Source organism: Benincasa hispida, chromosome 6 (assembly GCF_027475165.1).
Source record: "Benincasa hispida cultivar pf3 chromosome 6, pf3_genome.v1.1, whole genome shotgun sequence".
NCBI lineage: Eukaryota > Viridiplantae > Streptophyta > Magnoliopsida > Cucurbitales > Cucurbitaceae > Benincasa > Benincasa hispida.
The window spans coordinates 1,338,777-1,364,328 of NC_143483.1; the positions used below are offsets into that span (position 1 = coordinate 1,338,777).

Below are 25,552 nucleotides of genomic sequence, written 5' to 3' on the forward strand. Positions count from 1 at the left end.
TACTACAACTATTTATTTATTAATAATGCGATTGTTTAAGTTCAATGAGCAAGGCAGAAGAATTCAAACCTCTAATTTCTTGGTTGAAAGCATATGCTTTAACCATTTTTTTTTAGAAGAGCATATATTTTAACCAATTAAATTATACTTAGTTTGATATATTTATTATTATTGGTCAGAAAAAGTTGATAGAATCCCTTTTTTATATTCTCTGTCTCTCTAGACTGGGGGCATAGGGGTGAGATAAAAGGAATGAGAGAAATGAATGGTCTATTTAATAGAGAATCTGAAAAAGGAAATTTGAAAACAATGGATTAAATGAAAATATAATTGTATTTCATGTTTTCAGATATGTGTTTGGTAGCAGAATTCAGAAATTGGATTCTAATTTAAATTATTGTAAACTAGTCGTAGTTACCCACTAAATATTTGTTGATAATAAATTATTATTAATTTATTTATGAACATATTTTTATGTTAAAAAAATGTATAATTATTATTTTTAATATTATATAATTTATAGGAAAAAAATGAAATTTTTGTCCATATGGTTTATAGGGAGTTAAAAGTTAGATCTTAGGTTTATAATTAGAATTTATTCATATAGTTTGATAAAAGCTTCATAATAAATAGTCACTATGGACTATTTAAGAGAATTTAACAAAATATAAGGACTATATGTGAAGTTATATAAATAATAGGAACTAAATTCTAAATTTTAAAATGATTAACTTTATCCAAACCATAGGGACCAAATGTTGAACTTAGCCTAATTTAATTTATAATACATTACATAATACATATTTTAATTTAAAAAAATTAATTAGGTTTATAACATGACATACTATATTTTTAAATTTTTTATCTTTATTTAATATAATTCTATATTTGAAATTTTGGATTAAAAAAAATTAAAATATTGTTTTCAGATTTCGCATTAGAGAATTCAATAACAGTTTTCAGAAATAGAATTCGGATTATCGGTCAAAAATATATTTTTAATTAATCTAAAAATATAAAATAAAATTTAGATTGTGAACCAAACATACCTCGCTTTTGGCATTGCGACCTTCAGCACGTGGACTCATAAAGCAAGCTATTTATTTCCTTGCAAAACGCACTCCTAAAAATTGCATTATTGTGTTTGAGATGTAGTTCAATATGAAGAACACTAATTTAAAGCCTTGAGTTGTGCTCAATAAACCCTACAAATATGTAAAAAATCGACAAATAAAGATGAGCATAAAAAACATGAATCGACATAACAATTTACGTGGTTCACTAATAGCGTATTAACTACGTCACAACTAGAGGGAATGAGTTATTTATTTTTAAAGGAAATAATTTAAATTACATAAGACACTTTAGGGTTAGAGAGTTTATATAGCATAAATCTCTAAACTTTAAGGTTAAAACCATAAATAATATAAATATGACCCCATACTTCATCATTCGAAGCTTCAGATATCAGATTCAAGGCATTCTAACAAAAGATGTGAAGGCAATCCACATTACAACATAAGCAAGTATAATCGGATGTTTTGAAATATTCTAAAATCTATCCAGTAAATGAATCACACATAATTGAGCAAACAACCAACAATAGCTGGAAAGATTATAGTGGTTCAACACTACCGCCTACCTCGGCCAAAAGGAACAACTTTTATTCAAGTATTTATAAAAGAATATAAGCAAACACTCTTAGAAAGTCTCTCTTTTCTTTCTGGCTATCTGTTCTCTCACACAAACCCTTTTCATAGGACCTTCGAAATACATAGGATAGGTAATAAACTGAGTTAAACTTTCTCAACAAAATGGTTCAACCATTTCACCACAATAGTAAGAATAGGACCATCATCCAAATCAAGAAGCAAATTCTGACAAATTAAATGCTCAAAACTCCCAAGTTTTAAGCAAATCTAACAACATGGAGGCCTTGGAAACGGTTTAAATCACTGTTCCTGCGAATCGACGAAAGCTCTGTACAAGAACTTCTGAACAATTGATACAAACTCATCTACCTTTTCTTCATGAGGTAGGTGACCACATTGCTTGATCACCTCCAAGTGAGATCCTGGTATGGCTTGAGAAAGTTTCACAGCATTCCAAGATGGCACGAGTCTGTCACTATCACCGGTTATAATAAGAACTGAAACCGGTTACCAAAACAACTTCATTAGTTTTTTATTTTTTTAGAAACAACTACTATCATTGAAAAAAAATGAAAGAATATTAGAGCAACAAAAAAACAAGCCCACAAAATTCGTCTAAAGAACTGGCTTCCAACTAAGTAAGATGCTACCTAGAGGATAATTACAAAAAGCGAAACTGAAGTCCAAAGAGAAACATGAAACCTCACCACCGATCAAACATCACCATGGTCTCTCTCCACACCCTTAAACACTCTGTTCCCCCCCTCCTCAAATATCCCACAAAATAGCACACATCCCAACTAAGCATACAAATTGGTTAAGTATAAAAAATCCCACAGCAGCTTCATTAGTATGAGATGCCTTCTTAGTTAAAGAAGAGTTTATAGTTAGAAATGTATAGACCAGTACAGGTTAAGCTCGTGAATTTCAAGTTTCACTTTCAACCGTTGAACTGATGAGGAAAAGGAAGAGGAAAAATCTTCTAACAACTTATGACTAATTTTCATCTGAGTACATACTTCTCAATAATTTCATATATCTTCAATGGGATTTTATATATCCTAGTAGGTATGAGGTAGCTCAAATATTTCAACAAGCCGGATTTTGTTTGATGTTTTTCATATTCATTTAGTTTAATAAATGTGTTTCGAAAACAATTTGAATTCTGTTTCTGAAAATTGTTTTCAGATTCTATAAACATATTTTGAAAACAACATTTTTACGTTTTCAATGTATTTAAACTTTAAATTTTAAAACCTAAAATACAAAATTATATTAAATAAAGATAAAAATGTTTTAAAATATTGCATGTATATAAGCTCAATTCTTTTTTTTAATTAAAATATGTAGCATGTAATGTATTAAAAATTAGAGAATTTATTTTAAATGGCAAAACCGTTGGAAATATTTTCAAATATAACAAAAAAAAACATAAAGCTTTTTCAATGGGTTAAGAAAACATTTTGTCAGTTTGCTACATTTGTAAATAAATTGGCCATTTTGCTATATATGAAAACAACCCCAAAAATTATATAATATTACAAAATAATAATTGCACAATTTTTTTAACAAAAAACATGTTTATAAATTAATTAATAACAACTTATAATCAACCTAATCTTCAGTGCACGATTGCAACCAATTTTATATATATATATATTTTCTTTTTGCTATCCATGAGTGTCCACGCCAACTTACTTGCATCTCGACTAATCTCACAGACAACCCGTTTGACCCTACAACATTTGGGTGTCAAATACATTTAAAACAATTATTTAAATTAGGTTCCAATTTCTGAATCTGCTACCAAACACATCTAAAAACATGAAATACAACTCTATTTTTATTGAATCCCTTATTTCAAATTTCTATTTTCAGATTATTTACCAAACAGATCTTTTCAATATGTCCCCAAGGCTCGTCGCTTAAGGATTTGTTGGAGATGTGTAGGCATCTTTCATTCATTAGTCATTGAAAATGTGCAATTAAACATAAATTTCTCACTTTCTCAATAAGTTTATAGCCACTAGCTAGGATGTTAAGCATCTTGAAAGTCTTCAATACCAGATATTAATAGATTGCTAATAGACCAAGGAATTGTATTGTTAGATTAAATGAGACACGTCATCTAGACACCACTGTTATAATTAAATATATACATGTTGAAAAAAGAGGAAGAAAGGAACACAAGATTTAAGTGGAAAACCTTAAAACAGGGAGAAAAAACTACGATAGAGACTGTTTTTTATTATTAATTCTGATACACAAAGTACAAGAGAATAGGCCAAATAAATAGACTAGTGGGAAGTCCTAGGGTACATACAATTACTAAAATACCTCTAGGGTTACAAGCTGTTTTCGACACTCCCCCTCAATTTGGGGAGTAAATATCAATAAGGCCTAACTTGCTAACACAGTAATCAAAGTTTAGTCTCAGTAACCCTTTTGTGAGCACATCTGCAATTTGCTGATTTGAGGGAACATAAGGAATGTATATACTTCCGCTGTCAAGTCTTTCCTTGATGAAGTGTCAGTCAATCTCAACGTGTTTTGTTCTTTCATGCTGAACATGATTATTTGCAATACTTATTGCTGCCTTATTGTCACAAAACAGTTTCATTGGGAGCTTATTGTCTTGATGAAGATCTGACAATACTTTCATCAATCAGATTTCTTCACATATCCCTAAACTCATGGCCCAATACTCAACTTCTACACTACTTCTGGTCACAACTCCCTCTTTCTTGCTCCTCCAGGTCACTAGATTACCCAAACAAATGTGCAATACCCTGATGTTAATTTACTATCAACAACAGACCCTGCCCAATCAGAATCAGTGTAGGCTTCAATACAGTGTTTATCAGATTTCTTGAACAATAACCCCTTACCTAGTGTACCTTTCAGATACCGTAGGATGCTTCAACTGCTGTCATGTGTTCCTCATAAAGAGCCTGCATAAACTGACTAACAACACTCATTACATATGAAATATCAGATCTCGTATGAGATAAGTATATCAATTTCCCAACTAACCGCTGATATCTTTCTTTATTGACCAGGACACTGTTACTGGTATTGCTGAGCTTTGAATTATATTCAACTGGGGTGCCAGCAAGTTTGCACCCAGTCATTCATGTTTCCGTTAGAAGATCAATCGTGTATTTCTGTTGGGAACTGAGATTTTATCCCTTGACCAGGCTACTTCCATTCCGAGAAAGTCTCTTAACTTCCCAAGGTCTTTAATTTCAAACTCTTTGGCCATTTTTGCTTTGAGTTTCACAATTTCATCATCGTCATCATCGGAGAGCACAATATCGTCAACATACACAATGAGAACGGCAACCTTCCAGTTGACTTCTTTGTAAATAGTGTGTGATCTGAATGCCCTTGAGTATACCCTTGTCCTTTGACAAAGGTGGCAAATCTGTCAAATCAGGCTCTCGGAGACTGTTTCAACCCATATAGCGACTTTCTCAGCCGGTAGACTCGCTGTTTGAACTGATCTTCAAATCCGGGAGAGGATTCATGTAGACTTCCTCCTCAAGTTCTCCATTGAGAAAGGCATTCTTTACATCCAGTTGATACAGAGGTCAATCTCTGTTAACTGCAACTGATAGCAAAACTCAAATAGTATTGAGTTTAGCCACGGGAGAGAATGCCTCAGAGTAATCTACCCCAAAGGTTTGGGTAAACTCTTTGGCAACTAGCCTGGCCTTGTACCGATCAATAGTCCCGTCCGACCTGTATTTTATAGTGAAAACCCATTTGTATCCAATTGGCTTGTGCCCTTTGGGTAGGATCACCTGGTCCCATGTTCCATTTTTCTCAAGAGCCCTCATCTCCTCCATAACAGCAGCCTTCCAAACTTCAGTTCCCATTGCTTCCTGTATGTTACTCGGTATCACCCCTGTATCTAAACTGGTGGTAAACGCCCTAAATTCAGATGACAGGTTACTGTAGGTCATGTAACTATGCATATGGTACCTCATACATGACCGAATACCTTTCCTCAGGGCTATTGGAAGATCAAGAGAAGCATCATGCTCCTTCAGTCTGTCAGAATTTCCACTGTGATCCCTAGTCTCCCCTGCCTGGGTTTCATCTTCAGACATCACCTTTTCACCATTATCTCTAGTATCACTCACATTTTCTAAAGCTGTGTCCGAATTATTATTTTTCATAGTCTTCCCATCTGCTATAGTGGTGCTGTTCGCACCTTTTCCCCATTTTTCCTCTCTGCATTTGTTAGTCTCAGTACAAGTATCAATCTCATTAATTTCAGGAATACACATACCTGATGTTGGGTTTGACTCATGGACTGGAGCCGGAGATGCAACAGGTGACGCTGCTTCCTTTCTGAGATTCTTCCTATAGTATGTTATCCATGGGACTTGATTGGTAGGGAGGATAGGACCGACATGTTCGGGAATGGGAAATGACTCTAAAGGAACTGTATAAGTGGACCAGTTAGTCTCTTCACTAGATGTCTCCCCCTAAAGATGGCTAACAGGGAAGAAGTGTTGATCCTGAAGGAAGGTGATATCCATGGAAACAAAATATTTGCGAGATGATGAGTGGTAACATTTATACCCATGCTGATAAAGTGGATACCCAACAAAGATGCATTTTTTAGCACGGGAGGGTGAATTTCGTGCGGTTTGGACCATGGGAGTGAACAAAAGCAATACGGCCAAAAACCCGAAGTGGTACATCAGAGACTAAACGAGTAGTGGGGTAGGACTCTTTCAAACAGTCTAATGGATTTTGAAAGTTGAGGACTCGATAAGGCATTCGGTTGATTAAGTGAGCAGCAGTAAGGATGGCATCACCCCATAAGTAAGACGGGAGTGATGTGGATAGCATTAAGAACCTGGCAATTTCCACTAAATGACGATTTTTTCTTTCGGCTACCCCGTTTTGCTGGGGAGTGTAGGCACACGAACTTTGGTGGACAATCCCTTTGGATGCAAGGAACTCTTGGAAGGAAGTGTTAAAGAATTCCCGCCCATTGTCACTTCTCAAAATACCAATCCTGGCACTAAACTGGGTTTCCACAGTGGCATAGAATTGATGGAATACAGATAACACTTCGGACTTATCAGTTAGAAGAAATACCCAAGTAAGCCGAGTGTGGTCATCTATAAAGGTGATAAACCAACGTTTCCCTGCGGAGGTAATAGTTGGTGAGGGACCCCAAACATCACTGTGGACTAAGGTGAAGGGTTTGGATAGTTTATAGGGTTGGGAATGGAAGGAGACACAACTTTGTTTGACACGAATACACACATCACAATTTAAAGAAGACATTAATATTGCAAAATAAATGCGGAAATAAGAATTTCATGTATTGAAAGTTTGGATGTCCTAAGCGGTAATGCCATAACAAAAAAACATTCTCAGAATTAGAAAAATTTAAAGAGACAAGGCTAGTCCTATAATCATTCCTAGAGGAAGTATCATCCGTTAGGAAGTAGAGCCCCCTATCGTGCCGGACAGTGCCAATCATCGTCCCCGAGCTCAGATCCTGAAATAAAATAGAGTCGGGTGAAAAAACTGCCTGACACTTCAGATCTCTTGTAATCTTAATGATGGATAACAAATTATATGAAATTTTAAGAACATGCAAAACATCTCGCAAAACCAAACCCTCAAACAGAGATAAATGCCCTTTTCCAGCAACAGGTGCGAATGACCCATCTGCAATCCTAATTCGTTCGTTACCAGCACTTGGACAATATGAGAGGAACTGATCAGAGGTACCAGCAAGATGATCTGTCGCCCCTGAGTCAACAATCCAAGGTTTTTCCCATTAATACTAATAAGACCAAAAGACTGGATATTACCTGACTGGGCGATGGCACTGACTCCAATCGTACTCAGGCTGGTCAAACTATCTGCTGAAGGTTGCTGAGGATTCTCATTTACCAAGTCACTCACAAGGGCACGTCCAGATGTTGATTTGTCATGTGATTGGCGACGTTTACTGTTTGGGGGTCGTCCATGTAGCTTCCAACACCGGTCCTTTGTATGCCACGACTTTTTACAATGCTCATAGATAGGAGTGGGCCTTTTATCGCCCTCAATAATTGAGGACTTAGTGGCAAAAGTCGCAGCATCAATAGAGGTAATGATAAGGTTATTCATTGCAGTTGATCTATCTTCCTCTAGACGTATTTCTGAGCATACTTCCATGAGAGAGGGAGTAGGGCGTTGCCTCAGAATCCGACTCTGAACGACATCAAACTTTGAATTTAGACCGGCCAGGAAGTCATAGACACAATTTGCTTCTTCAATTTTTGCATATTGTGCTCCGTCATGAGTACATTTCCAGATTGTCTCCCTACAAAGATCCATCTCCTGCCACAAAAGAGTGATTTTATTAAAATAGGACATTACGTCCATAGTGCCTTGCTTACATTCATGTGTTTGTTTCTGTAACGTATAGAGTTGGGATGCATTTTGTCTCTGTGAATAAAGTTGTTGAACAACATCCCAAATATCCTTGGCAGTTGCAGCATAGAGTAACGGTCTGCCAATCTGGGATTACATACTATTAATCAGAACAGATCTCAACAGCGAGTCTTCTCCTTTCCAAATCCGCTCCTAAAGGTCTCCTTGAACGGGCTTAGGTATCTCTCCAGTCAAGTATCCAAACCTATGATGTCCTTCCAACACCATTCTGATGGATTGAGACCAGGAAAAGTAGTTCTGGCCATTCAATTTCTCTCCAATAATAAACCCTGCAGAATTTCCCATGGATCCAGATAGGATATTTGTAGTGGGTAAAATAGGGAAAGAATTTACCGGGTTTTCAGAGTATACTGGTATGTTGGCTAAGATATCTGGTTGAGAGTTAGTCCCAAGAATCGTCACGAAATCTGCAAGTTGCTGTTGTAGATGGGCAAAATGCCGTTGGAGATCACTTATAGACCCCAACAAGGCTGATGTGCAGATCCGACTACTAGAACCATCGGAGCAGGCCGCTGATGAGAAGTCGCACCGGCTATTGATTCTGCTCGACCAAAGCAGCCAGCTCGAAGAGGATGTGAAGTCGCAACTGGCAGGATCTGCTCCGACTGGTTTGTCGCACCAGCTGGGTTGATCAACGATGAGGTGTAGCTGGAGCCGTGTGATTGGAATCGCGGCGGTTGGGAGTGGTCGAGTAGCTAGAAAACATTGGGGTCACGTGGCTGGTACATCCGCGGCGATTGGGAATGGTCGAGCGACTGGAAAACGCCAGGTCACACGGTTGGATGATTTCCGGTTCGATTGCGACTGGGATCTGGTCGGCTGGAATTGGGCCAATTAGGGTTAGGGTTTGAAACGGATTAGATGATTTTTGGCAGCGCGGCTTAGAGGTATTATTCTACGGCATCCCGAACGGCTTTGGTGATATCGGCTTCTCGACTAGTTCCAATGGAGGTTGCTGATGGAGAATCTGGTCTATTTTCATCAATGATGGCTAAGGTTTTGTCGCCATGCTCTGATACCATGTTAAAAAAAAAAGGAAGAAAGGAACACAAGATTTACGTGGAAAACCCTAAAACAGGGAGAAAAAACCACGATAGAGACTATTTTTTATTATTAATTTTGATACACAAAGTACAAGAGAATAGGCCAAATAAATAGACGAGAGGGAAGCCCTAAGGTACATACAATTACTAAAATACCCCTAGGGTTACAAGCTGTTTTTCGACAATACATAAAATTTAATCAGAGTTTTTCCATTAAACCTCATTAAATTCTTCAAAATACATCCTAACACATTATATGATATCCATGCAATTCCTTATTTCATTTCCTCTTTGGTACGATCTTAATGGAAAGGAGGGAAAAAAGATACTTTATGGTAAAACTCTATTCTCTAGAAGGAGCTAAAAAAGACACTCCAGGTTGAAGGAATCAAAAGAATAGTAATTATTAGCATGTTTCAGAGTGATTTTGAAAATGTTAAAATCACTTTTTTAAATTCAAAATTACTCCTAAGTAGAGATGTCCAATTTCCCGGGATCCCGTCCCCGAACGGAACAGGGATTCTTTGATTAGGCGGAGAATGAGGGAAAGAGTGGGGAAAAAATTCCCAAATGAGTTAAACAGGGACGAGGAATGCATTCCCCGTCCCTGCCCCCACCTCGTTCCCCGTCCCGATTATGCTATTATTATTATATAAATATTATATTTAAATTTCAAATTTGATTATTTATTGGGAAAGCTAATAAATATGTATAAATTGAATATTTAAATTTAGATTATATATGTGAATAATTTGATTTATATTTATTGCTTTCTACTAAAAAAAATAATTAACTTTTTAAAGTCAAAATTTGAGTAATTTATTTTTAAATTCAAATTGTTATGTAAAACTAACCATAATAAACAATTTAGTGATAAAGTTAATTATTTAATTAAAATTTGCTCACATTAGTGATTTAAGTTAATTGGTTTTTAACAAAAAAAAAAGTAAAAGGAAAAAATTCCCTGAGAGGAACCCGATCCCGCGAATTCCCCGTGGAGAATCCCCGCCTCGATCCTCGTGGGGAATTTCACGGGATGAGGAATGAAATAGGGAGTGGGGATGGGGAATGGCATTCCCGGCCCCGCCCTGCCCCATGAACATCTCTACTCCTAAGTATGATTTTTATAATTCAAAATCAATCTCGATTGTATGAAAATTGCATTTGAAAGTGTAAAATGAAATACTAAACCAATTTGAATTGAGTAAAGACGTATTTTAAAATAATTTTAAATTTGACAAAAGTGATTTGAAACTATTTAAAAATCACTCACAAACATGCACATACAACAAGAAATCGACCATATCCACCCAAAACAAAATTATCCCATAACTTCCTGTAGTCCTTACATTTATGCTTTGAAATTTCTGCTATCCTTTTTCAACCAAATGTTCCAGGAGAACAGCTTTAAAAGCTTTGGGTTGGGTGAAACAACTTCAGGTTTCATTTTGTTCAGGTTTGAATTCTTTGTTCAGTTAACAAGTTTCAGTTATTTTTCTTTTATGTTTCTAGATTTTTAAACTCTCCACTTTAATCATCTACAATTAATATTGCATATATAGTTCTTCAGTTTTAAGATTATGGATCTTTCATTCCTATAAGCATGTGTTTTGATGGGAGTTTTGTATCATCAATTAAAAATTATTCTCCGCCTTTTGGATTCAACTCTAATATCTTTGTTCAACAAACAATAAGATCTGTACTATTCCTACGTCGATATCATTATCATCCACGTAGCATAAGTGCGAAAACGAGAATATAAAGATGATGTGAAGCATGTTTTAGATCGAAACCTTGCAAAATAATTTGAATCACAGATTTCTATGATGCAAAACAAGTTCAGGCAACGTACTGTCGGGAAAATAAAGAGTTCATACTATTATTTAAACTTACCAGGACAGGAAATTTCATGAAGTCTTTTTGAAAGTGGCGGGGAAGTTCTATCCGTAAGCATTGCTGCAACAAATTCCACAAGTGCCTTATCCCAGTTTTTTGTCCTCAATGGCTGCAATTTTACCATAAGATAGCCTTCTCAAATTAAAAACCGTTTGGTTTTTTATTTTTTAAAGTTAACCTGGTTTTCTTACGATTTGTTTTCATCCTTCTTAAAAAATTATTGAAATTCACAGCCAAATTTTAAAAACAAAAACAAGTTTTCAGAACCTATGTTTTTAGTTTCCAATGCTGGGTTTATATTTCAAAGAAATTTGTAGATAATAGTGTTTTTAAGTTTAATTTTCAAAATCAAATAGTATCAAACGAGACTGAAGAGAGATCTTGCCTAAAATACTTGCCTTTGTATAGCCATGTAGAACATGCTCATTTACTCGAGCAGAATCGTACCAAGCATTCTTGATAGCGACAATACCAGCTTTATCTATAATTATCCGTACCTGGACACACCAGAATGTTCATAAAATTAATATATTCAGATGCTAATAACGAAAAGGAATTGAACATAAAGAACCTTTAGCAAATAGAAAATGAAATATTTACCAACGTTAGAATCAAGGTTGAACGAAGAAAAGCTGACAGAAGTTTTATGTAGAAGAAGTCGACGATTCCGAGAATTCTTTTCATCATCTGCATTATCGACTGCACAATGTACTTGGCCACCGTTGACAGAATCTTGAACAGGTGAATTATCGGATTCCCTACAACATTTGAATCAGAGACGTTCTCTTGGACCGGGTTGTCCCGGGGCAATCTACCTCCTCCTAAAGGAGCCAGAATTGATGGGGCAACAAGAATTAAAGCAGCAACACTTTGTGGATCTTGGAAATATGAATTTACTGCCACAAGCGAACCTGCTGAATGCCTAGGAAGATAACAGTTTCCATTATTGGTTACAAAGATCTCAACATTCAGAAAAATATGGCATACTTCATGATTCATGAATATGTTTCTAAACCTCATTTCAGCTTGGTTTCGTTAAGAATTTTGTAACTGATATCAAAAGGACTCATATTAGCTCCCCACCGTTGCTCTGGCTCTTTTTTCAAGTGACTCTTGAGTTTAAGAAAACTAGAAGTTTAAGCCAATTTCAAACATGATGTTCATGACAGTATGAGCCAAGGTGAAAACACTTGTTTGGAGACATGATCTCACATCACTATTTTTCCTTTTTAGATGAGTAACATCTCACATCTTAAAGATCCTATGGTTAAGAGTCATAAATCTTAAAAAGATGAAAGTTTAAATGGATAGGCATCAAGTATATGATAGAATCCACTATCCATTATGTGTTATTAGAACTATGCCAAAATGGAGTATTGGAGATAGATTGATGAAATTCATGGGTTCCCACCAGAGACAACCCACAGAAGTAAAGATAAATATATGCATACCCAATTAATATTGCCTTTTCAGCTCCTAAGAAACCGATGAAATACAGAGTAGCAAGGACTGAAAACGCCATGCTGTATGGATTTAGAGGTTTTTTATCCTTGGTACCAGCTGAAGAATTCCCCAAATAATCTACCCTTGACGTCAATCCAAAGGCTGGTCGATCAAATGCCAGGACTTTGGAACCAGTGATATCAGCTAAAGGCTTCATCACCCAATTCCATGAGAAAACAGAAGCTCCAAAGCCATGCAAGAGAATCATAGGAAGACCAATCTTGTTAGTTCGATGAGGAATTGAAGTTAATGGCAGAGCTGGTGGATCAGGGGTCGGGGTTGGAGTTCGAGTCTGACATAAGGAGTCCCCTTGTAATTCCGGATCATAAACCTTGTAATGTACTTCCAAATCATTAAACTTACAGAAGCAGCTATCAGGATCAGCCAAACTTATAGGCTCCAACAATTCTTCTTGATCTATACCGGCTATTTTCCTCCTCTGTTTAGCTTTGGAATCATACACTGGCTCTGTATATCCAAAGAAATCACCCATAGAACATCTGTGTGAGCATCATTAGCAAAGCCCAAAATCCTACACTATCTACCAGCCATAAAAGAAAAGAAACATGGGATTTTCGACAGATGACCTTAGAGATATAAAACCTACAGAATTATACAAAAAAGATCGTAAAAGTTCGGTTTCATCAGTAGTAAACCTCGAAATTCTACAGAACTATGCAAACACGGTGATGCACCAGCAATGCAGAAAGCACACAGAGAGTAAGAAAACTGATTTAACGAGTGTACTTGTAGAATGCATATTTACAGATATCGAATGCAAGAAGAAAGGAAGAAGCCAAGTAAATTACCAGAGTATTCAGCGCCGGAACCACCGACGAAGGAGGAAGAAGAAGAAGAAGACGACGAAGCAGCAATGGAAACAGAAAGAGGAACGCGAGTGATTGAGGAGCTACGTCGCGCAAAACCATGGTTACTTTGAATCCTTGAACCGCCCTTGATGCCTGCACTTGAATGCAAGAAGAACAGAGCAGGTGAAAGGGAAGGAGAGAGCACGTGCCCAAACATCCAGCGGAAATGACTCGACCCGATCCAGCCGAAATACTTGAAAGACGTGCCGTATAAAGCGTTATCGTCTAATGGCACATTTTATCTCTCTGAAAAAAGACAAGCAATCTTCTTCTTCCACATGTACGAACCTAATTAGGGTTTCAGAACGAAATTGAGCTAACTAACGAAATGGAAGCACTGGTTTGCAGGAAGCTCGGAGATCCAACGACATCGGCGCCCAGCGATGAGAATTCTCCAGTAGTACTGAGTAAAAACCATCCGATTCCACCGTTGAATTCTCCGACGTCGGTCAGAGTTCAGATTAAAGCTACAAGTTTGAATTACGCTAATTACCTTCAGATTCTAGGAAAATACCAAGAGAAACTTCCTCTTCCTTTTATCCCTGGTTCTGATTACTCTGGAATCGTCGTTGCTGTTGGTTCCAAGGTTTCCAAGTTCAAAGTCGGAGATCGCGTTTGCTCCTTCGCTGGCGACGGTTCTTTTGCTCAATTCATCGTTGCCGATGAGTCGCGACTGTATGTTTCTTTCTCGCCACTGTTCTTCTATTCTTTCGTTTATTACGACAGCCATGAATTTGCGCTGAAGCATTTCTCTTCTCTGTTTAACCTATTTTCACAAACAAACTGAAGATTTCGAGTACCTGATGGATGCGATCTGGTGGCCGCCGGCGCACTTCCGGTTGCGTTCGGGACCTCGCATGTTGCTCTTGTACATAGAGCCAAGTTGGCTCCGGGGCAGGTATGTTTTCTTCTCTCTGGTTAGATGTGTAAATTTGTTGACATCTTACATGGATTCATCTCTAAAACAAAAGAATTAAATTGGGATTTGCATATTAGATTGATCGTAGCAATCTTAACAAAAACAAAAGAATCAAATATGAAATTGAAGAAAGCAATCTATTTGTAATGGAGTCCTCAAATTCTTGTAGGAAGAGAAAATTCCTAGTAGTGAACTAATTTTCTTTGCACCATTTTTCTGCATCTAAAGCAAACATTTTGAGGATTAAGGTAATACTGAACATCTTTTTAAGATTGAACCACAAAGTGTACATATGTCTCTTACCGTGCTGGATTCATTATTGTTCTTCCACCAAGTTAAATAGTGTTCACCATTGAAGTTTGCACATTTGTCAAGAAACTTCATTTTTCCTTCTTTTTCTTTTTTGCACATTTTTCGATAAACTCCATCTTCACAACTGACAACTCTACACCCTGAACACAGACATCCTAACTCCAACATATTAACTGAAGATTTCAAAACTCAACTCAGCTCCCCAAACATCCTCAAGAAGTGATCTTGTGTGCAATCTCTTCCAAATTCTTTATTGCATGTTTGCTCAAAATAATAATGGACAAAGATGAGTATTTTGATAGATTGAAAAGATGAAGAGTGAAAGAATATCTGTGCAAAAGTATAGAATGATAATGGTTTTTCTTTTGGAAAATAAAACGCCAGCTTCAGTATATCAGACATAACTCCATAAGTATGAGCATAGAAGATTGAAAGAGAAGTGATTAAACCTCATTATTAGTTGTATTTCACGTTAGAGGTACAATTTGCTGTTTTGGCTCAAGTTCAATAGCCATAGGCCAGCATTGTTCCCTCCCCTACTGCCTTTTATTCTATATTCTATTTACTTCCTTTCTCTTGACCATTTCATTCTCAGATTGTTGTGTTCTTAAATATCTGGACTTTTGGATAGTGTATCATCTGTAAACTTCAGTAACACAATAATTCATGATTTTAACAAGGAAATTTTAGGTACTGTTGATTCTTGGGGCAGCTGGAGGCGTCGGGCTATCTGCTGTTCAAATTGGGAAGATCTGTGGTGCAATTGTTATTGCTGTTGCTAGGTAATCGAGTATTTCATAAATCAACCATCAACTCTGGCCAAAAGTTTCTTTTCTTCCATTATGTCCTGGTCCTCCATTTTAGGGGAGAACACCAAAACCGACAAAACTGAAATTTTGGTTTTTACTGAAGCGACGGTTTGGTTTAAAATTATAAGGAAACCAAAATTCTTAGTTCGGTTTAATTTTAGATTTAAAAATTGAACCCAAAACTGTTTATAATATTATATATAAGATCGAAAACCGAACCGAACCATTTATATTATATATATTACATAAAACCAAAAATTGAACTGAACTGTTTATATATATATATATAACCAAAAACCAAATCAAACCAAACTGAATATTTGCTTGATTAGCCAAACCGAACTGTGAACACTCCTACTCCATTTTTCCTACTTAAACAAGATGGGGTACAGGTCAATGTCTATTACACTTGAGTTTTGAGTGCATATCCCTTCCATTGTCTTTCAGGGGAGCTAAAAAGGTCGAGTATCTCCAGTCCTTGGGAGTTGACCATGTAGTAGACTTGAACCATCAAAATGTCATTGAAAGTGTTAAGGCCTTCCTCAAGGAAAAAAAACTTAAAGGGGTTGATGTTTTGTATGATCCGGTTGGAGGAAAGTTGACAAAAGATTCAATAAAACTTCTAAATTGGAGTGCAAACATTCTTGTGATCGGGTTCGCCAGCGGGGAGATCCCTGTTATTCCCACGAATATTGCTCTTGTTAAGGTAACCTCTTTTGGTAATTACGCTTTTCGATTACTAGTTTTTCCTTCTATTACCATTTACTTTACCATGTTCAATCTTTTTACCTAATATGAACAGAACTGGACAGTTCATGGACTTTATTGGGGCAGCTATAGTATACATAGACCTCAAATTCTTGAAGAGTCTATGAATCAGCTATTATCCTGGTTATCAACCGGGTTGATCCGTGTTTATATTTCTCACATTTATAGCCCAGTAGAGGTAAGTAATCCTTGATCTTACTACAATTACTGAAAGATTCAAAAACAGTTGAGAGCTTGAGAAATTCATGTGGAATTGGGGTTTTTACTAATCAGTGAGCTTTTATCAATATCATCAAGTGAGCTTTTATCCTGTTGATGAGTTACTAGTGAATAAAATTTGCTGTGTTATCACTAGCACGAGTTGAGTCAATAGACTTAATACATGGTTGATGGTTGAAATCTTCTAGGTCTCGCTCATTGTTGAACTCAAAAATAGAGAATTTGTCATGCTGATTGTCAGCGTCCTCAAGTTGGTTGCATATCAACATAAATAGATGCGTCTCGTTCGAAAATTGAATTAGTGTAACTAACTGGAGTGTAATGTGTTGCCTTTCGTGTTCGGTGTCGGATTATCTTCAAGCTAAAATGCAGGGCATTTGAATTGAAATATTCATCTGATTTTTTTCGCAGGCCAACCTTGCCTTTTACGCCATAAAGAACAGAGAAGCTGTTGGAAAAGTGGTGCTGGTTTTTGAAGACAAGACTGTGAAATCGAAGCTGTAACTTAGCCGGGGATTCGATATGGATGTGGTGAAGAAATAATAGCTATACAGGAGTACCAAGATTTGAATTTTTTATTTTGAAGAAATAAATGAATGTCAATTTCCGGTTTGTTATGTTCATAATTCTATTACCACAAATTGGATATAATGTTCTATGATATATATGTGTTCTCTTTTGGCAGTTCCTCTTCCCATGGCCTTGGACAGGTTTTGTATCTTGTGAAAGAAAAATTACTAAGATATATTGATAATGATACTATGGCTATAATAAATTTGGTCGTTTGGTCGTGCAATATATTCATCATCGTATCTATTTTTTTAGTTCAATAATTACAAATGTGATAATTAAATCATTAACCTTTAAAATGCTAATTAATCTTACCCATATGCCATATGCTTGGATTGATAACATATTTGTTAATTCTGTTTATATTGATTATTATATCATATTTAGCCTTCATATTTTACCAGTATTTTTAAGCTTAAATTTTTTTTAGCAAACATAAGTATAAAATATGGACTAACGAATAAAGTAGTAATTTTTCTACATGAGTACACCCTCAATTAAGAGGTTGGAGCTTTGAATTTTCTAATATATGTATTCTTTAAATTAAAAAATTTTAATTTTAAATTAAAGATTGTTCAATAATTTGCCTATTTGCTTTGATCTCAACATGGTTTTTAACGCTAAGCTTTTAATTTAACTGAACATTTTGCTTACAAATTAAGAAAACGTCTTAAGAAATCACTCTTTTTCAGGAACGCTAAATGCCAAAAAATAAAAAGGATTAGTAAAACTTAAAAGAATCCAACGGTTCTAGGCCGGGGGAATTCTTCCAAAAAATCAAACACCAAATTCGAGATTTAATTTTGCTACCATCTACTATTTTTTAGAATTAATTTCAACTTTTCAAATTAATTTTTTCCATAAAATGAGAAAACAACATCAGTGGCACAAAACCTAGCAAAGAAATAGAAAATCATCAGCAACAATATGTTGAGGTTTTCATCTTACAAAATTAATACACTTTTTAAAAATTTGTTAAAACAATTTTTCAAGTAAAATCAACCACTAAGATTTAGTTAAAAATTCTTTATCAGTTTAAATTTTCTGAATAAACATTTCTAATTCTTTTTCTACTTGAATTCGCATATTAGAGCACAAGGTTTTAGGTCGTTTCTTTGGGAAATCATTTTTTGAAAAAATTATCAAAAATAGCACATTGAAATTTTCATCTTACAAAACTAACACTCTTTTTTAAAACTAATTCAAATAATTTTTCACCAAAATTTAGTTAAAAAATTAACTTTTTATACCTTATCGATTGTAATACTTGGTAAATATAATCAATTTTCGAGAAAATTTAAGATTTAGTATAAGATTTCAATAGATTACATGATATTTGAAAAAATTAGTACAATCTCAATGTTTAATCTACTAATGTTGCGAGAAAGACCCAACTAGGCTAAAACAATCGATAAATTAAAAAAATAATAATAATTTTTTAACTAAATCTTGATGGTCGATCTCGTCCGAAATAGATTGAGAAAAACTACTTAAATTAGTTTTTAAAAAAAATGCTAGTTTTGTAAGATGAAAACTTCAAAATCTTATTTCTGACTATTTTTCAAGGAAATGGCCCGAGACTTTTGCTCTAAAATACGAATTCAAGCAGAAAAAGTATTAGAAATGTTTGTTCACAAAATTCAAAATGACCAAGATTTTTCTACGTGTAAAAAAGAAAAATATATATATAAACAAATGAGAAGATTAAAAAAATGCAGTACCTCCAAATGATTATTTATATTGACAGATATCATCAAAGTGTTTGTATTCACAAGGGAAGAGAATAATCTATTGGGCATAATAAGCCTATAGATCAATTCTATCAGCTCCTATTTCCATTTTCAAGAAACGGATGCATTCCTGCTGCAACATTTGCCCTCCTCGCACTGGATCAAAACTACACTTGTAGAAACTGAAAAGAAAATTAAATAGAATTATTGATAATAAGAAGAATTAGTATCTTCATGAACCATTAGAATCTTAGACATCAGAATTATTTGATATAAATAATAAATTTTGTTTTCATATACATATACAATCAATTTGTATTCATTGTGAAATTTATAACGATTCAAATTTAGTCTATATACTTATATTCCATTTTGTATTTTAACATGAGGACGGATTCAACCTTTAACTTCAAGCTTTGATAGTACGCACACTATTGATGAGACAAATGCTATTATTACGTTTTAAATAGTAAAAGAATCTAGGTTAAATAACAAATTTAGTCCTTGTGATTTGGAGAAAGTTAGAGTGTAGTCCCTATGGTTTTAAAAGTAAGAATATAATCCATTTGGTTTGATAAAACCTCGTATCCCTATTGTTTGATAAAATATTCATAAATAGTATCTACTATAGAGACTATTTAGGAAGGTCTTATCAAATCATGAGGATTAAATGCTAATTATAAGCTATAAGGATTAAATTCCAAATTTTTCCAAATCATAGGAACCAATTTTGCAATTTAACCATGAATCTATAACAAAAAAAACTAAATTGATCATTTTTATGCAAAGTTCTGGACATGAGAATTTTTTTTACAATTGGGGATAGGGGGATTTGCACCACAGACCTCGTAGTCATCAACACAGCCGTATGTCAGTTGAACTATGTTCAACTTGACAAAGTTTAGGACGTGAGAATTGAAAAATAGAATAAACATGAAAGTTTATATATATACACTAATGGATTTAAACCTAACTAGTTTAAACAAACCTCTTTCTGAATAACGGTTTCTAAACAAATTATTAGTTCTGAACTGAAGAGGTTTCACGTATATATGGTATCCAACTAGCCATAAGTAGTTGTTAACTAACATGCATCTGGGAATCAAAGTGTCTATCATTTTACACTTTTGTATGCGGGGAAAAAAAAGGAAGTGAAACAGTCAAATATATTTTCATTTCAATCTTACCTCCCATCCATGCCAACGATAATGATAGTGTTTTGAGATCCGAATGCTGCAATAAACTGTGCCACCTCCGGCAAATGGAACTGAGCAAATGACCATTCTGAACTGAAGTATCTTGGTAGGACCCCTGAAAGTTGTGGTGAAAGATTAGTAAGCATTTCATGAGTTCAGAATACCTCCATCAAACACTAATATGAAAGAAATGTTGCCTCCTGTTTCCCTAAACTCAAACAAAGAAAGAGAATGTCTCTTCTTTCATCATTTTTTAGACGATTAGAATTATTTAAAAAAAAAAAAATAAGAGGCAAAATTTTAACAAAAGAGTCCATGCTTGATACATAAACAAAATACGAAATGAAAACATAAACTAGAGGAAGAGCAAAATATGACAATCCAAAATTAGAGAAAGCTAAAACTAATCAAAGAAGATGAATGCACTCCAATTTAAACAAATATCTTGCACCGAAAAAACTTTAAAATAGCTTGGAAAGAGAACACTAGGTGGATGCATTGAGTCTTGCAACTTCATAGCGATCAATCCACAATAGGGATTAGAATTTTAATTATTTCAGTAGTGTCTCTAACCATCCCGACCTCACAAATTTAGAAGTTCCCCAACCTATTGTTCTGTTTGAAATATCGGATACGCAGGTAGACTATATGGAAACTACTCTTAACTATAATATTAAGCTTCAAACCATATCAGGGAGTTTAATCATAACCATTCAAAATCCTCAATACAACTGATAAATAAACTACCTTACCTCTCATGAATGACAATGATGAACTAGGGTTTGAACCGGTATTCAAAGGAACAAGAGTGTCAAGGGAATTAGAAGAATTTTGCTGGAATGGTGTTGGCCCCTGAATTACATTTGTATCAGAAGACGAATCTACGCCAGCCACTCTAACTCTAAGGCTGAAAACATGAACAGTGCCTTTATCACTTGCCGCTGCCAACCATTGGACATTTGGGGAGAGAGCAAGACTGAAGATTTCTGCTCTATCCACTCCTCTTCGTACCTAAACAGAAGCACGATGCAGTGAGAAACATGAAAAGGTGCACTAAAGCTCTTCATAACTATCAAAAAGAGAAAAAAAAAAAAAAAAAAAAAGTAACAATAAAAGTGAAAATGAAGCCATTCCTCAATCCTAAAACTCCACACTATTGCAATGTGCATTGCATAGAAGAACAATATTTGTTTTTCTAGAAAAGGATAGGAAACTTTTCATTAAGAAAATGAAAAGAGACTAGTGCTCTGAGATATAAAAGGATACTACAAAAACAAAGCGTAAACAACAATCCACAAGGGACTAAGACAAAAGCCATAAGACTTAAGTAATAAAATAAAGCATAACAGAATGAGAACTTAAACATAGGACTTAAAAACAAGGTAGAAGAACGTTATTCTTAATCATCAAATTTTGTTTCATAATGGAAAGAAAAATCATGACCCGTAGTGACAGTTAGGCTCTAACTCTATTTTCATTGTGTAATTGAAAAAAGCAATAATCGTATGATTACATACACCAAGTTTTTACCTTTTCTCACTATCAAGAATATATCCATCATAAACAATTATGTATTGGTCTAGTAATCCTAGATGGCTAATTGTGAGCTCAATTTGAACCCATGGTTCAGACTATAGTGTTCACCTATTTAAAGTATTAGATTAAATATTCTACAAATTTTCTGGTGTCAGATACCAAATGATGATGTAATTGTGCAACCCATTGAGCTCAAGAGCCAGCCCCTATTAAAAAAAAAAAAAAAAAAAATTCTTCTTTTTTCATTTTTGAACGCATCCAATCCAAATGTGCTTAATGATAGAACTGGAAACCAAAGTCAGATCAGAATACTTAAATTTAAGGTCTAGCGGTACAATACCTCTTGCAAGAGCGTTCCATCCAATGTATTGAAAATTCTTATCAAAGTACCCTTAGTGCTAGCAGTTGCAAGAAGTAGACCATCCATTGTCAGCGTCATACATGCAATATGAGAATCATGTGCATTGAATAGCTTCGTCATATTTAGCCCAAAGTGTTCAATATGCACCTGCCCACGTTGAACACCAGGACAAGCCAGCACAAACGTATTTACATGGTGGGAAAGGCAACATAAGCCCCTTGGATTCGCAACAGTCTCAATTTGATGAAGAAGCTTGACATCCATCAACGTATAAACATAAATTTTATGCTCAAGTACAACAATAAAGTGTTCACGTTTCAGTTTTACAGCTCGAATCTCAGACCTAAATGAAAATTCACCAATGCATTGACTTTTATAATCATCCCATATCAAAACTTTGTTTGGTGGATATAGAGAATTAGTTCCAGTGCCCACAAGTGCTAAAATGTTGCACCGAAACAACATCTCAACAATTTTAAATCCACCAATTCCCATCTCACGTCTAAATGTTTCCTTGAAAGGATCACAATTGTAAATACGAAACCCACAGCTTGTACCCGCAGCAAAACAACTATAGTCTTGATTCCAGAACACTGAATGCAGTTCTAGCTCATCCTTTCCATTTTGTCCATTTTGTCCATCTTGTCCATCTTGTCCAACGGATATGGAACCTCCAACTTCTGAGGATTCCTCCTGAGCACCCGGCATTTCTCAGACCTCTCAAATTGGTCTTGTTGAATGTGTGGATGTGTTGAATTTTTCTTGTGAACTTAACAAAATTGATAAGGAATCCTATCAAATTGGTATCAATGGGGAAAATAGATCGAAATTTAGTGGAATGAGTGAAAATCTTCGAGGCTTACCTGGGTTAGAACAGACAGTGGAAGAGTTGAAAGGAGATATCACAAAAAGGCCGTAGAATCAGAGAAATCAAAGGTCGAAATTGCCTGTCTTGGATGATTCCGATCGGGAATGTTGGATTTTTCGAGCAGAACAATATTTCGAAATTCACCATCTACTGCCCTTAACGCGAAGGAGATGATGAGACACATGAACAGATTTTATGGATCAAACAAGAGAAAAATCATAGACGAATATTGTTCGCGATTTGAAGAATTGGCTGGAATCGGATGGTTACCTGATTTGATTTATCTTGAAGGTTTTACGCAAGCACCTTTATTAAGGGTCTAAACCCTAAATTACGTGTGGATACACTCTCATAAAACTCTCAAATCTAACTTTAATTTATAAATAAGTGAGTTTTGTTTTTTAAATAAGTCATTTAAAATTTTTTAAATTAGGAGTGGAAAAGTAATAGTTATTTTATTTTATATTGTTTAAAATATACTATAAAATATTAAACGTGTAAAATAATAAAACTAAAATATTTTTATTATTCTTTTTATTTTGATTGCGATAATATGATTATCTTTTCCATTTCAAACTTTAACCGTATTATCTTTCTAAAAAAATCATGCTGACTTGGTTTAAAAAACTTTTTTTTTTCATTTCCTATCATTGAACATGAATTATAATATGATAAAAATTAATTTTTTTTCTATAATTCCTCTTAAACTATATATATATCTACATGGATATATTTTTTTATTTCTATTATTTAACGTCGATTAGAATTAAATAAAATGATACTTTAGAAAATATATCATTTAATAAGAATTTGAATTAGATAAAAATAATTTTATTTTTTTTTTTGTAAATTTCAAATATAGTGTAAAATTATAGTAGATAATCCTACGACTATTAACTAAAGTGAAAATTAGATGTTTTTTTCCATAGTCCTAGATAGATATGATTTTTTTTAATTTATTATCATTTAGGGTGAATTAGAATTAGATAGAATGAGATTTTTTAATTTATTGTCTTATCATTTAATTTGATTTATATAAAATAATCTTTTAAGAAAAATTAATGTGAATTAGAATTAAAAATTTATCATAATTTTTTTAATTAAAAATATATGTCATTTGACAGGAATTAGAATTAGAAAAAATAATATTTGTTTTTTTATTTTAGATCTAATGTGAAATTAGATCATATAACATGATGAGTATCAACTAAAAGAGACCAAAGATGAAATAGGCCCTTTTAAATGATCGATACATATAGATAGATTTAAATATTTTTTCCCTTAATTTCTTATCATTCAACGACAGTCAAAATTAGAAAAAATGAGTTTTTTTATAAAAAAAAAATAAAATGTTATCTTATCATTTAACGTGGATTAGAATTATATATATATATATTAAAATTTTTATTATTTAACCTGAGTTAAAATTAGATAAAATAAGATTTTAAAAAATCATATTTAATGTGGAATTATATCATATAACTAACTATGACCATCATCTAAAAAGTGTAAAAGCAAAAATAAGATTTTTCCAGAATTTATCATTTAACGTGAATTAGAATTAGATAAAAGATTTTTTTAAAAAAATATTATCTTATCATTAAATATGAATTAGAATTAGATAAACGAATGGTTTAAAAAAATAAATTTAATGTGAAATTACATCATATAATCCTGTGACCATCAATTAAAATGGACAAAAAGGAAAATTAAAAGTTTCTTAGCATAGATACATTTATATATACTAGTCAAGTAATACGTACATTTCACATAAATCTTATAGCTTTGATTGAAAAAATTAAAATATATACGGTATTTTTATTACGTATTAAATGAATATTATATAATTTTTTTAATTATTATAAAACTTTTAAAAGTTATATAGTGTAATAATTTTTATTTTAATGTTTTTATATTATTGTCTTTTAATTTAAATATGTATGTCAATATATATTGTCAAGATAAAACCAAATTATTATTATTTTAAACGAATTTCCACTCATTTGTACTTCATTCCTTAATTTCCTCAAATTTCCTAACTATATCTATCATGTATCTATTTTTTAAACCATTTCTTCTTCATTCATGTTTTTCTCTACACTTCAAAATATAGATCTCAACTAACTACTCTTCATGCATATACTTAAATCCTAACAATTATTCTGTTGAAGAGAAATCCTAACAAAAGTCATTTAGAAAGCCAACACATAACACAATTTCTCAACGCAAGAATTATAAAAGGCACACTAAAGAATATGAGAAAATAAATAATTAGTTGTTTCCATTAACTATGGTATTGAGAACAAATACATGAGAACTTATAGCATATAATGAAAATGAAGGATAATGAATACAATAATTAAATCATGGAGTGATTTTAGAAATTAAATTAGGAAGATTATATTCTCACCCCCTAACTTCATATCTACTCTATTCCCTAATTTTCTCAAAAACGGATCCTCCCTATATCTCTTTTTTTCTTTTCTTTTTTTGTAAATTATGCGGTTCAATTTCAATCAACTACTTATCACGAATATACTTAAATCCCAACAACTTTTTTACAATTATTTTTTGTAGAAAAATCGTGACAAAAAATTATTTAGAAAGCCAGCAAAGAACACAAATTATGAATATAAAAAAGGGAAAAAACACATTAATCAACATAAGAAAATAAATAATCAATTGATTTCATTACCTATTAGGTTATCCTATGGTGGAACGGATGGAATTGAATACTGAACATTTTGTACTGAATCAAACATATAGTGATACCTTTAGGCGACATCGTTGAAAAACATCATAATTGTATGCTAACCAATAATGAAGATGA

The 25,552-nt window shown here is 33.8% G+C and overlaps 3 protein-coding genes across 3 annotated transcripts; 1 reads left to right on the top strand and 2 right to left on the bottom strand.

Annotated features, from left to right (window-relative positions):
* Positions 1-1,621: 1,621 nt before the first annotated feature.
* LOC120079655 (alpha/beta-Hydrolases superfamily protein) lies at positions 1,622-13,591 on the bottom strand. Its single transcript, XM_039033928.2, has 6 exons — positions 13,375-13,591; positions 12,514-13,033; positions 11,663-11,984; positions 11,461-11,559; positions 11,060-11,171; positions 1,622-2,149 (listed from the first exon to the last, which is right to left on the bottom strand). Exons 1-6 carry the CDS (start codon positions 13,589-13,591, stop codon positions 1,953-1,955), a joined length of 1,467 nt encoding a protein of 488 aa, XP_038889856.1. The 3' UTR covers positions 1,622-1,952.
* Positions 13,592-13,762: 171 nt separating this feature from the next.
* On the top strand, positions 13,763-17,259 carry LOC120079656 (GroES-like zinc-binding alcohol dehydrogenase family protein). Its single transcript, XM_039033929.2, has 6 exons — positions 13,763-14,109; positions 14,224-14,332; positions 15,356-15,447; positions 15,922-16,180; positions 16,277-16,420; positions 16,873-17,259. The coding sequence occupies exons 1-6, from the start codon at positions 13,763-13,765 to the stop codon at positions 16,963-16,965; spliced, it is 1,044 nt and encodes a 347-aa protein (XP_038889857.1). The 3' UTR covers positions 16,966-17,259.
* A 1,490-nt stretch (positions 17,260-18,749) lies between these two features.
* LOC120080584 (autophagy-related protein 18c-like) lies at positions 18,750-23,096 on the bottom strand. The gene is made up of 5 exons (XM_039035301.2): positions 22,718-23,096; positions 21,834-22,623; positions 20,710-20,968; positions 19,949-20,072; positions 18,750-18,943 (listed from the first exon to the last, which is right to left on the bottom strand). The coding sequence occupies exons 2-5, from the start codon at positions 22,560-22,562 to the stop codon at positions 18,838-18,840; spliced, it is 1,218 nt and encodes a 405-aa protein (XP_038891229.1). The 5' UTR covers positions 22,563-22,623; positions 22,718-23,096; the 3' UTR covers positions 18,750-18,837.
* Between the last annotated feature and the right edge of the window lie 2,456 nt (positions 23,097-25,552).

What these genes read in the sequence shown, in the direction of transcription:
- LOC120079655 (XM_039033928.2), bottom strand. Translation starts at nt 13,591, where the DNA reads ATGTTTGGGCACGTGCTCTCTCCTTCCCTTTCACCTGCTCTGTTCTTC. An exon ending in TTCCGGCGCTGAATACTCTG is followed by an intron (nt 13,034 to 13,374) that starts GTAATTTACTTG and finishes TTGGATATACAG; the next exon opens with AGCCAGTGTATGATTCCAAA. An exon ending in CAACCTTGATTCTAACGTTG is followed by an intron (nt 11,560 to 11,662) that starts GTAAATATTTCA and finishes TGGTGTGTCCAG; the next exon opens with GTACGGATAATTATAGATAA.
- LOC120079656 (XM_039033929.2), top strand. Translation starts at nt 13,763, where the DNA reads ATGGAAGCACTGGTTTGCAGGAAGCTCGGAGATCCAACGACATCGGCG. An exon ending in CCAAGTTGGCTCCGGGGCAG is followed by an intron (nt 14,333 to 15,355) that starts GTATGTTTTCTT and finishes AGGAAATTTTAG; the next exon opens with GTACTGTTGATTCTTGGGGC. An exon ending in ATTGTTATTGCTGTTGCTAG is followed by an intron (nt 15,448 to 15,921) that starts GTAATCGAGTAT and finishes ATTGTCTTTCAG; the next exon opens with GGGAGCTAAAAAGGTCGAGT.
- LOC120080584 (XM_039035301.2), bottom strand. Translation starts at nt 22,562, where the DNA reads ATGCCGGGTGCTCAGGAGGAATCCTCAGAAGTTGGAGGTTCCATATCC. An exon ending in ATGGAACGCTCTTGCAAGAG is followed by an intron (nt 20,969 to 21,833) that starts GTATTGTACCGC and finishes GCTTCTGTTTAG; the next exon opens with GTACGAAGAGGAGTGGATAG. An exon ending in ATCGTTGGCATGGATGGGAG is followed by an intron (nt 18,944 to 19,948) that starts GTAAGATTGAAA and finishes TTTTCTTTTCAG; the next exon opens with TTTCTACAAGTGTAGTTTTG.